The following is a 12,489-nucleotide window of genomic DNA, read 5'->3' as shown; positions in this document are numbered from 1 at the left end:
AGCCTGTCCATCATTTCAAACAATTTGCTCATTGGGAAAGGAGAGTGTGGTGTAGGAGGAGTGAAAGTCAAGTGTAGCTGCCTGGTGAGGTGGCTCTAAAACAAGGCTGGCTTCTACTTAAATGTTTGTGGGTTTTTGGGGGTATTGTTTGTGGTGACTGTTGGTTTGGGTTTGTTTTGTTTTTCTTGGGTTTTTGGGGTGTTTTCTTTTTTTTCCTATTAGTAGGACCTAGTGCATTGTGCAGTGATTAGTTTTACCTGTTAAGTACAAGTTTGTCACTTGCAGAAATGTTTCAAGGTACTTCAGAGATATATTTTGAAATTAAAGTCGTGGTTTATTTGTGACAAGAAGTAAATGAAATCATTACAGTCATTTAGGAAAGCAGTTGTATATATTTTGATTGGCTATATGTATACAATGTTAGGGAGCCCATTTCTTTAAAACTGGCTGCTTTGCTGCCTCTTATGTTCTTTCTCTCCCTAGTCACAGATTGCATCTGTGAATCAGGCACTTGCACACTTGGTTCTCTTTGTCCTGTAATCTCTCTGCTTATCCAGAGCTGGCTGCAGATTTTCTCCTTAATGGGTTGGCTAGCTAGTCAAATTCCTGTTTTGTCTATTAGTGTGAAAGCAGTTTAGCAAAACTTAAATAGGGTTAGCAAATTGCCTTTCCGTGTGTATGTGTGGTGTCTTTAAAAATAAGAAACAAGTGATAATATCTTACAGCATGGTAAATTCTGCTGAAATATATGTGGTGTATTTCATTTGGATATGATGGCTTCAAAATGGGACAGAAATATTCCTGCTCTAGCACGTGGCCCAACTCTTGTCATCTTCCACTGTCACAGTGGCGTACAGAAAGGAAAAGACCTTGACAGTATATTATTCTCACTGAATTTGTATGTAAGTTTTCATCAGAAAGTGTAGTTGGTTACAGAGCTTGGCTGTGAAAAACAAACGTTTCATTATATTTCCCTGTGCATTTAATGTTAGGAGCAGGGAGTCTATTTCTGGGATGATTTAATGCATTAGAATAATCAGATTGACTGTCCTCTCTAAACAGTCGGGCAGGTCATCATTAATTTTATTCAGAAAAACACGATGTTGTTTACGGAGCTAATGGCAGCTTTACAAACCTGTTGACACTTACTGACACAACCAGCGTCTCTATTTGAGGTGCATGCTGTTACTAAAAATGCTTAAGAAGAAAGATGTAAAAGGTAAACTAGGCATTAATTTGTTTCTGAAATCTGTTTTGCAGGCAACATGAAGAAACAAGCGACAAAGAAAAAATCCCTAGACAAAAAAAGCAAACAATACAGGGAGTGTCCTCAGCGTTCTGCTCTTGAAGATGTGAAGGAGAGGAAAGTGTTGGACCTCCGGAGATGGTAGTATTTATGAATTGTATTGTAAAGATTATCCCCATACAGTTTGTCGGTAAACACTGTTGCTGGTTATCTGATTTCAAACAACTTAATAATGTCTTCATACTTTTTTTTATTAGAAATGGGGATATGTTAGGCATACATAAAATAAATCTCATAATTTCCACAAGAAGAATGAGAGCTTCCCTCCCATCTGTTGAAATTCTAAAAACATTTTTCTTTCTAAACATTTTTTTCTTTCAATAAGGAAAAAATTTATGTGGGGATTCATTGCTTTAAAAAAAAAAAAATGCAGGTTCCTTAGCATGGTCAGGCAAAAAGTAATCTTAAACATAGTACTGATACGTCTTACTCCTGATTTTTCTTTTGACTGGGAAACACTTGATCAGAACCTGTCAGTTCTATACAACCTATATCATATGAATATAGTTCACTAAATTCTCTTAGTTTAATGAATCAGTCTGGTTCTTACTGTATATCTGTGACATCAGAAAGTTAGAGTTAGCCTAGGGAATCTGCGACCCCGGAATGACATTCATTAGTAAATTGGTAGAGATGCAGCTTGCTACAAGTTCGCGTTAGAAGAGACTGCATCAAACTGTACATTACATTAGCACAGAACCATTTTTTCCTGCAGGATCATTTGTACAGAATTCCTGAGGGGCTGTCAGAAATTTGACTAATTTATATAAAATAGGGTAGTAGTATCTGACAAACTTAAAGAAATTGGTTAACATATTTGCTCATTTTTTTTTTTAAAGCATGAACTGCCTTTTTTTTTTGTTTTGTTTTTTAATACAGGCAAGAGTAAAAGCATTTGATATAACATGCCACTTCGATGGCATGGCACACAGAAAAGTAATTTAGGTTGCTCCTGTAACTAAATCAAGAATGCTTACTAATGTGTTTGGGCTTTTGTTTGTTTTAGGTATTGTGTTAGCCGACCTCAATACAAGACTTCCTGTGGAATTTCATCCTTAGTGTCTTGCTGGAATTTCTTATATAGTACACTGGGAGCTGGAAGGTAAGTCACAAATAGGCTGCTTTGCCTCTAGAGTGTCTAAAATATATTGCTAATTACTTTATTAAACAATACTTTTTTTTTTTTTTCCAGTTTACCACCTATTACTCAAGAAGAAGCTTTGCATATACTGGGCTTTCAGCCCCCATTTGAGGAGATTAGGTTTGGCCCCTTCACTGGAAATACAACTTTAATGAGGTATGTCTGATTCTTTTGATGCAGGTAAATTGTTAATGTATGCAGAATTAACATAAAACTAAGAGATAGAACCTTTAAAAATACAGTAGTAGTTCACGTATTTAAAAAAAAAAAGTGGCTGACAAAGTCTTAAGTTTTAGAATAATGAAGCATGCCTGGGTACTCTGACAGTGCCCATTTTGTATAGTGCGATGTTGCTACACAGATCAGGTAAACATGAAATTCTATTTGATTTTTGATTCAGTTTGTTTAATGGTTGTATAATACTGTAATGAATCCAGTCTCCTGGGTTCCAGTTAGGAAATTTTTTCTTTACCCTCATTTTCCTGTTTTTGAAAATGCATGTTAAATACTTGTTAATGGCACTGAAACAGCCTGAAAAGGCAATTGATATACTAGTAGCTTTATGTAAAAATTAATTTAAGAATTGAAAATGAGATAGTGAGTGCTGCACCTTTGCAGCAATGGAGCTGTTCAGGAGGAGGAGGGGAAGAAAAAAAGAAAAGATGGGGCTGGAGTCACAGAAGGCTTGGACTTTCAAATACTGTTTCACTTCTGCTCTGCTGTTTCCTGATCTTGAAGAGTTGGGTCTAAAACCTTTGTCCTTTTTAGTTTATTTTTGTTTTATTAAACTCATAAGGAATTTTAGGATTAAACAGGGCCAGAAGCATATTGTACTTGAGTGTTGAACGTCTTGACAGGGCTTTGGTGTGTTACCCTTCTGAGACATTTAAAAGTTCTGCAGTGTTCTCGCCTGTTTCATGAGTTGCATTTGATCTAGTTAGTATTTTTTGAAGGAGAGAGAGAGATATATATGTATGTGTGTATGTATATATATATTGCACAGAGTGTGGATGCTGGATTTGAAAATGTGGCAGGTGTCTGTTCTTTAATGGCAGCATACTAGATCATTGAAGAGTGTCATGAAAACTTCCGTCTCTGCCTTAGGAGACTTGGATCCAGATTTTTCTGGATCTCTTTAGGAGTATGTCAGGGTATAGCCACCCTTATAGCCCAAGCTGCTAAAATGTTCTGTCTCTTTATATCAACAGTCTATATAGCCAAAAGTTAAACTTGGAATTCTTCTTCCTTTTCCCCTGTGAGTACCCCAAGTGCTGCAGTAAAGTTACCTTTATTAGTTTTTTTTTCTGCCTGGTCAAGTAATTTTTATGTACCTGGCAGACTAGAAAACAGGAGGGCTGAGAGGCAAACCCATCACCCAACATGGTTTTATGATTGAGGTATTATCTTCAGAGAGATGAATTTGAATCTTCTAATGCGGAAAAGTAAATATCTGAGACAAAATCTTCTTGGCAGACCTGTCCTCACTTACTGCTGCTGTGAGGAGTTGCAGTATGGGACTCCTGTAACACTTGGGCACTGTGAAGCTTATGTGATAGAAGCCCAACGTGACATGCAGAAAGTCTCACTTGGAGGGTCCTGCCTTCTGATGTCTTAGAAGATTCCCTTCGTGCAGCTTACAAATCATGGTTGAAACTTGGCATTTCAGAATTTGAGTGTCTTTCTAAAGGCTGACTGACTGAAAGTTAGAGGTGACTGGACTGAACACAACGGTCAATGTTTCAAATCCAGCCCTTTGGTTATTATGGATCTATGTTGGGTCTGAAAAAGCAAGATGGAGAAAAAGGCTTTGAGTATTTATTTCTCTTTCTAGGATATGTTAAGTTTTGTTTGTATTAGGCTACTATGGTCATCTACAATCTATATACTAATGTAGTAGGTACTTAGTAGCACGCCCAGACTTTTTTTCTAAACTGTCAAGCAGAGGAAAAGTGAGAGGAAGGACAATTGCATTTAATAACTCTTGAGTTACTACAATCTTTAAGCTTATTGTTTCAGATGGTTTAGGCAAATAAATGATCACTTCCATATCAAGGGATGCTCATATGTTCTGTATAAACCTCATGGGAAGAACAAGACAGCTGGAGAAACTGGTACGTAGCTAATCCTAAAGCATTCATCTTACAGTATATAAACTGAAAAATCCTGCAATATGTAGCATTTGGCAGGACAGATTCTGTAAGTAGTACTTCCAGTTTGAGATAAGCTATGAAATAGCTCCAAGTTGCCTGATTTTTCTGGTTTTACTTTTTGTCTTACTTTGCTAAAACTTTCATTTATTTATATAAAATATATTCTGTGCTATATATTCTGTTATCACAGAACTGGAATTCTAAGGTATCCGGGAGGACACTGCACTTCCAGTTCTGTGTTGGTGTCCTGGAAGATGTGTTTGCTGTAGTAGCCTGGGGGAGCAGCATGTTTTTATTTCAGCGTTTTAGAAATCTGTGTTGTATAAAAACTTAGAATGTACAACACAAAAGTATTAATGTCTTTAATAAATGTTTTGTACTTTTAAAAATGCAATTTTAAAGTTAGTGAACTCATCTGTCTGCCTGACTTCAGCTAACATCTGTCTCCAAAAGTTAGGTGATTATTCTCAATTAGCTTACGAAGCTGCATTTTTATGTTTACTTTTAAGTGTGCTACCTAAAGAAAAAATATACTTTCACATACAGTTAATTAGCCTTTGGTATAGTCTGGGTAATTATCTTCTAACTAGAAGGTTCTTTAAAAGGATACAACCATGCTGAAAAGTTTTGGGGGAGATTATTAAAGTGGGAATCCCCTTTTTGTTCATGGTGTCCCGTTTGAGAATTCTTTCATGTTTCAGTGCCTTTTCCAGTCTTTTCCTGAAACAGAGCACTGCAGTCACATTACAAAATATTGTATGCCCAAGGTGGGAGCTGTTCCTGAGACTAGGAAACTCCAAGAAGCTCATGATACCAAAACGTTTGAAATCTTTCAGGGATTTCAGCAGTATCATTGATAAATGCTACATCTGACTTGGGACAGTGGGACTGCATTGTGTTGTAGTGTGTATTTCCTAGGTTAAGAGACACTTTTGGTTCTTTTTTTTGCAGAACACGTAATTTTTAATATGACTTTGATCTAAATACAATGCATACTTTATATTGCATTTCCCTAGTACAGACTGTGTGGCAGATGTTTTTTTTTTTGTACCAGGCAGGAAATTAAATACTAAGAAGTTTGAAATCAAAACTGTATTTTGTGCATGCCTGTCAAGTCATGTCCTCTAATTAAAAAAACAGTGTAACTATTTTATGTTATCAAATAGGTCTTTCTTGCTGGATATGTTATGCAGGATCCAAAGCAGTCTGGGCCGTAACCTGGTCTTTCTTTGTAGCTGCAGGAGCCCTTGCAAAGCTAACACGTGGACTGAAAGATGAATCAATGGCCTACATCTACCATTGCCAAAACCATTATTTTTGCCCAATCGGATTTGAAGCAACCCCAGTAAAAGCTAGTAAAGCATATAGGTAAGATATTGTGTTTATGCTTATTTTAGTGGAGGAAACGTACAGAAAAATTTACTGCAAGTTGATACTATTTTCTCCCTAAATAACATGAGTGTAAGAAGACAATCCCTGACAAAATTAGCAGATACCGACAGTGGGGAGTGCTCGACAGTGAGAAGAGTAGGTCACTGGTGTAGGGTGAGCCTCAGTCTTGCACTTTGCTTACCAAGCAGTTTACCTTTGGCTGCGTTGAAGATGTAGAGTCACATCAAGGAATGGAGAATGCTAGCTCTGCTTTTAGAGTTCAAAATGGTAATTGTGTGGAGGTAATAAAGCGTAATCATCTGAATCTAATTTGTTCCCAGTGTGAGACCGTGACCATGGGGTTAATGAAAGCTTTTAGTATATGAACAAAAGAATACAGAAGTTTTTTGTTAAGACTGCATTCATTGACATGCTATGTGAGTGAGAAGAGTTTGGAAAATATGCCGCAAACAGAAGTCCCAACACATCAGTCTGCTTAAATTTACCAAAAGGTTAATGGATTGCTTACTTGATCAGTTACTGGAAGAGCAAAGTTAAAAAAAAAATTGTTTCCTAGATCAAAAATGCAGTTTGAGAAATAATATGGTCCAGTGTGTGGAAACTTAACACGCCTTTGAATTTATATTGTTTAGTAATGACTGAGAGCAAAAATTTCAATACTTTACCCATGGTTAAAATGGATTCTCAGTCACTACTGATGTTATTTTTAAGTCAATACTAGATTTTCTTCCTAAAAACAGATCTCTTGTAACAATGTAACATGAAGTAATGTGTTCAGGGAGCTTTTACAGCCTTATTTTAGGCGGGAGGTCAGACCAGAAGAGCATCCTGTTCTCTTCATATCTTCTAATATCTGACCAGGAAAAATTATGTTTGGATTCCAGAAGCGCTATCAATTGATTCTGCAGCAGTTCTTGTTTACCTGTTTTTGCATTCTAGTTACAAAGGAAAGCTTTTCTTTAAAAATCAAGCTAAGAAATGTTTAAGTTCCAAAAGAAATGGGCAGATAGGTTGCTAGGCTGAGCTTAGGAGACAGTTCTTAGGTCACCCACAGACTTCCTGTATGATCTTAGGTTGCTGGATTTGGACTCGGGAGACCTGGGTTCAGTTCCCAGTTCAACCACAGACTTCCAGTGTGACTTTAGGTAAGTCAATTAATCTATCCTGTGTCTTGGTTTCCCGTCTGTACAATGATGGCACACATTGTTATTTTACAGGGAATTGGAAGTAAACAAATTATTGCAAGCAGTAAGGCCATATGCTGTCTACTTCCCTAGGCAGAAAATTCTCAGTTTTTGTTACAGTTGAAACTGGAGTAGTTTTTCATGGGATAATTACACACAGGAAGTCACAGAACAATCCTCTGTATCTCAGCAGTCTGCTCTGATGTCTGTCACAAATTTTCCCTGACAAAGGTACTGCAGGCTTTGAGTTTCTTGAAGTTGTTCACAAACTTGAACGAGTATTGGTTGAGGGTTTTGTTTTTTAATGTGTGGTATTTGATGCTTAGGAGGAAGGGATTGAAGTTACCAGCTGTTTTCATACAGGTTACCCTACAGCTGTTAGTAACAGTTGTCAGCTGGGGAGTAGTTTAAAAATAGTGGAAGGGGCTCTTTCATGACGCTGTTGAACATCACAGGTAGGAGGAGGACGTTTGTTCCACCTTTGTGTGGCTTTCCACAGCTCTTATTTCCGTTATATTTATATATTTATATTTGGGTCTCACACTAGACTGCCTTTCATCCGAGTAACACTATTTTTTAGGAGGATCTGTCTTTTTCCCAAATAATAAGCAATGGTTTCTATCTTGCTTCCAGGCCTTGTGAAACAAAAAGTTTCCCTGTATGAAATTGCAAACGCTATAGCACAGGAGCTAGTTTTCAGTTTGGCTGAGGAAACAATTTTAAATGTTAGCAAATTCTAAAAAGAACAATAGAATGTTAATCTCTCTTTTTCTTTTTAGTATGCACAATAAATCTTATTAGCATTGTATCTTCTATTGAACAGAGGTCGTGTCTTGCAGCAAGAAGTAGAATATTGGATCTTAATTGGAGAGCCGAGCAGAAAACATCCAACAATACACTGTAAAAGGTACGTTACTTGGTAAGAATTTAAAACAATATATTTTCTTTCAAAACAAATTGTATTTCTCTACAAAGGGTCACCAAGCGCCTTTATAGTTTTTTTGAATGAATATACTATAGTTCTAACAGAAACAGGTGCTTTAGTGAGAAACTTCATGTTTTGACCTCAAGGCTGGCTCCGCAGTTTTGTATCACGTGGCAGGACGTGTGTGGGCTGCTGAAAGCCAAAGCCTGTTTCTCTTGTTTGAGTGTGACACAGCTCTCATTAGTCAGGAAGAAAAGACACCTCCGCTGTCTGCGATCGTGCCAATTGCGACTTACAGGCTGTACGAACCTTGGAGGAGCTTATGCTGCAGTTGAGGACGTACACAGGCTGTGTCTGGGGTGTGCACAGGATATTATGCTGCTGCCAAGATCTCCTAGCTCAGGCGCAGGTACAGCCTGTACTCTGTTGCGTTATTAGCTCATCTGTGCATTAAAACAATACATTTATGATGGGGTCTGGCTCACACGAAGTTGGTGTCTGAACTAGATGTACATTCTAGGAGAGCTAGAGGGTGCCATGTAGAAATTCCGCTGATTAGTTATATTTGTCATGATAAAATTAATAGAACAGCTTTCTCAGCTTTACTCTCAGCCAGTTCATAATGCCTAACACTAATTTCTGAAATGAGGGAACAGTGCAAAAGAATAGTATTTCTCAAGAAACCAATTCCGTGGTCAAAACATAAGTTTTAGCAAATAGCTTCTCTGCCTGAGTTAATTATGGAGTGATTTTTCTTGATACATTAGGAAAAGAGCTGTGGGGAAAAAAAATAAAGATCACACAACTTCTTCTTTGTTTCCTCTTTTTTATTCTTGAATTATTTTGAAAAAATTGTTTGAAAGAGCTTATCTGACTGTTTCGTAGCCAGTCAGCTCTATCCCAGTACCTAAAACCCAGATATCTTTTTTGTTTTTTTTTGCTTTGTCAGTGATGTGACTATGTCAATAACTGTAAATAGCTGGATATTTTGGACTAATGAGATTAAGTATCACAAAATAAAAATCGCATTACACATGTGGCTGCTGTGCTGAGAAATGGCGTACTGTCCATCCCACTGACAGAATTTTGTCCTGTGGTATATGAGCGACAAATGGCACAGGAAAAGGTTTCTGAATATAGAAGACAAACCTTTGTAATATTATTTTTAATTGTGGAGACATTCTTCCTCCTGCCACAGTCCCAATGAGAGCTAGCACAAAGTTCTGTGCTTAAGGTAGGAGGGCAAAGGTTGGGGTAGAAATGGATTTTCTGAACTGGGAGGATGATGTTAGAGAGAAGTGAGTAATTAGACATTGACAGAACTGAAAAGGTGATGTGTAGGCTTAAAGAGGTGTGGAATAAGGGGGTATTTGTTTCAGTTGGGCTAGAAGCAGCTATGAAACTCTGAAGAGGTGAGTGAATGGGGAATGATTGAATTGGTAGTTTATTACAAATGGGAATTAAATAAAAGGGAGGAGTGAGTTATGGTGAGAGCTGTCTGGTTAAAACGGATTTAGTGGGCGAAAAAACCAAATGGGTTTGAACAAAATGATATAAAAGGGTAAGAGAGGATTAAATAAAGTAAAACCTAATGTTTCTCCTTGCCTAAACCGCACTTTGCATTTTCCTTTCACAAACCGATGAATTGGTAAGGGTAAGCAACGCAACTAATGACTCATGGTGCTCTTAGTCATTTTGGAAGGTGTTTCCCAAGAGCAGGTTTAATCACTGAATGCTTTGATTAAAAGTGACGCTTTTACATCTAGCTTGATGTCTCCAATACTGAGGCTTTTATAGCTTTACGCGTTCGTTTATCTTTAAATCACTGGTAAGACTGAAGCTGCAGGTCTGTATTTGCATGTGTGTGTACGTGAGTCTTAGTGGTGCTGAGGTTTCATAAATGTCAGCTGAATAGTAATAATATTATTCTGTAGGTGGGCAGATATTGTCACTGACCTAAACACCCAAAATCCAGAATATCTAGATATTCGACACCTAGAGAGAGGATTGCAGCATCGAAAAACAAAGAAGGTAAGGTAAACTTATTAAGATGGGAGGAAATTCATGGTACGTTTTTGGCAAACTTACTCATACTCCTTCACTAGAAGGAATTTGCTATGAAGTGTTGCTGAAGACAAAAGTCAAATATGGGTACTGACATACCAGAGTCATTTATATTTACTTGCAGGACAAGATACAATACAGCAGTAGCCTGGCATATGCTAGGATGAACCAGGATATACAATATATTTGGTCACAATATTTAATGTTGCTGGCTTAAAATGTAGCTGCAGCAAGTATAGAAATACTCTACAGACAAATGACAGATCCTTTTGGTGCATGGCCTTCTAGGCACATGTAAGCAGGAAAGAAAGTACAGCAGAGTAAGATCAAACATAAAAGAATGCATGTGTGTCTGTTGTGTGGACTTACTGTCAATACTTACAGCTTTCTTTCCTATCGATAGGGCTATAGGATTTGCAGATTGAAAGTCTATGAGAAATAATAGGCTGAAGAGGTGATTTAAAATGTGGAGATCCTATGGAAGACAGTGTCAGTAAGATGAGAAGGGACCAGAAGAGCTAATTTGTGTGACAGTGGCTGGACAGTAAAAAGACTAGAAGAAGATAAGTTATACTAGCCCATGAAAGTTAAAAAGGATAACTTAAAAAGATGAGAAAGAAGGCAGTAATTGAATCTGGGAAACAATGAAAATTGATTGAGCAGAGTTGTTTGTTTGTGGATACGGTTTTGTGGGGTTTTGTTGTTTGTTTGTGTGTTGTTGCACTTTTTTGTTTTCTTTTTTAAAGAGTTCTGTTGCCTGCCAAGACGTTAATTTCAGATATCTATGTATGTTACAAATGCGTGCATTTAACAACCTTTTTACTTTGATTAGGTTGGAGGAAATCTTCATTGCATCATTGCCTTTCAGAAACTTAACTGGCAAAGATTTGGTCCTTGGAATTTTCCATTTGGAAACGTTAGACAAGATAAACAATCCCAACCACAAGGACAAGGAATTTCCAAATCTGAGAGTGAAGACAATATCTCTAAGAAACCACATGGACGACTGGGTCGATCTTTCAGTGCTGGCTTTCATCAAGAATCTACGTGGAAGAAATCTAATCTTCGTGAGAGGAGGAACAGTGGGTATCAGAGTTATAATGATTATGATGGAAATGATTAAAATTAACTTTAGATAATAGAGTCGATATATTAAAGTTAGTTTTAATCAAGACATATTAGGGATCTTTAGTCTTAGAATACATATGAATAGAAATTATGGTATAAGATACAGCTTCATAATTATTAAATAAATCTGATGATATGGCTGCAATGGATGAGATCTGATGTATAAACTGACAGATAAGCACAAATTATTGTACTCTGCAATCAAAAGTAAATATGACAGCAAAATCAATCCTTTCTTTTGAAATAATTGTACTATGTCCGGATCTGTGAAAACAAAAGAGCAGATTGAAATTAGTCAATGTAATAAACAGACTTCATTGGAAATACTTAGTATGCAAAAGCATGAAAATTTATTATGTGACTTTGTAAAAAGGGTTATTCTGCAAGTAAACATTGCCTTCCTTTTTAACACTCCATTTTATTAAGGCTGCCCATATCCAGTGAAAATAAAAAAAATCACATAGGTTCGAAAACCCTGTCAGATTTACGAAGTGAATGTGCGTTCTCCATTTAGTTCCCAGTAGACTTCTGTCAGTCAGATAATCATATTTTGTCAAGTAGGTCTCAGTTACTTTTCCCTTAGCTGGATGCCTGTTGTAGACTGAGAGGAATCGCCTGTGGCAGGGAAGGTTCGAGGACGGACCTTCTTTATTGCTTTTGCTCTGTGGGTACAGCAGCTGAATTCTTATCCTGGAGCCTCTTGAGAGCACGGACTCACTTGACACAAGCTTGTGAAATTCAGTATTAAAAAGCTGCATTTACCATTAGCCAAATGAGCCAGTTGAACACTGTGTTCTGTTGGCACTTCTTTTCCTCGTTCAGTCTTAAAATTTCTGTCATTTTTCTGCTGCTCTTTTAATTTTGTGTGAAAGTGATGCAAGTGCCGAAAACTGCTGGCAGCCCTGATGATATTATATACCTCTCAGCCAGCAAACGATTCAAGCTTTTTCAGGTGTCCATGTGCCGTCTCTATTTTTAATTATTTTTTTTCTAATTTGAAATGTATCCAGTTGTTTGCTCAAACACATCTCAACAGTTGTAACTTCTGCGTACAAATGTTCATACCTGCTCAAGGATTAATTTTTTGACATAAAAAGATTTCTCATGGAATGCAGGGGTTTTGTAGATTGCTGCTTTTGTTAACCAAAAATGGGAGACTTTTAGACTTTTGTTCATTCAATAAAATTTGTTTTCTATTT

At 37.1% G+C, this 12,489-nt stretch overlaps 1 protein-coding gene across 7 annotated transcripts in view; it reads left to right on the top strand.

Moving 5' to 3' along the window:
• The window catches only part of BIVM (basic, immunoglobulin-like variable motif containing), an 18,349-nt gene extending 5,860 nt beyond the window's left edge, over positions 1-12,489 (top strand). For 4 of the 7 annotated variants that reach the window (XM_075137619.1, XM_075137597.1, XM_075137588.1 and 1 more), the window contains 9 exons: positions 1,261-1,387; positions 2,313-2,408; positions 2,499-2,603; positions 4,464-4,558; positions 5,833-5,965; positions 7,063-7,134; positions 7,997-8,080; positions 10,033-10,129; positions 10,995-12,489. In XM_075137619.1, coding sequence (XP_074993720.1) covers positions 1,261-1,387; positions 2,313-2,408; positions 2,499-2,603; positions 4,464-4,558; positions 5,833-5,965; positions 7,063-7,134; positions 7,997-8,080; positions 10,033-10,129; positions 10,995-11,285 — 1,100 coding nt within the window. In that variant the 3' untranslated portion in view covers positions 11,286-12,489. Of the gene's footprint in view, positions 1-1,260; positions 1,388-2,312; positions 2,409-2,498; positions 2,604-4,463; positions 4,559-5,832; positions 5,966-7,062; positions 7,135-7,996; positions 8,081-8,342; positions 8,508-10,032; positions 10,130-10,994 lie in introns of those variants that run through there. The other 3 variants (XR_012671020.1, XM_075137625.1, XM_075137638.1) reach the window with 3 other exon arrangements.

The sequence above is a fragment of the Calonectris borealis genome, chromosome 1, assembly GCF_964195595.1.
Source record: "Calonectris borealis chromosome 1, bCalBor7.hap1.2, whole genome shotgun sequence".
Taxonomy (NCBI): Eukaryota; Metazoa; Chordata; class Aves; order Procellariiformes; family Procellariidae; genus Calonectris; species Calonectris borealis.
This window is presented reverse-complemented; position numbering and strand designations above follow the sequence as displayed.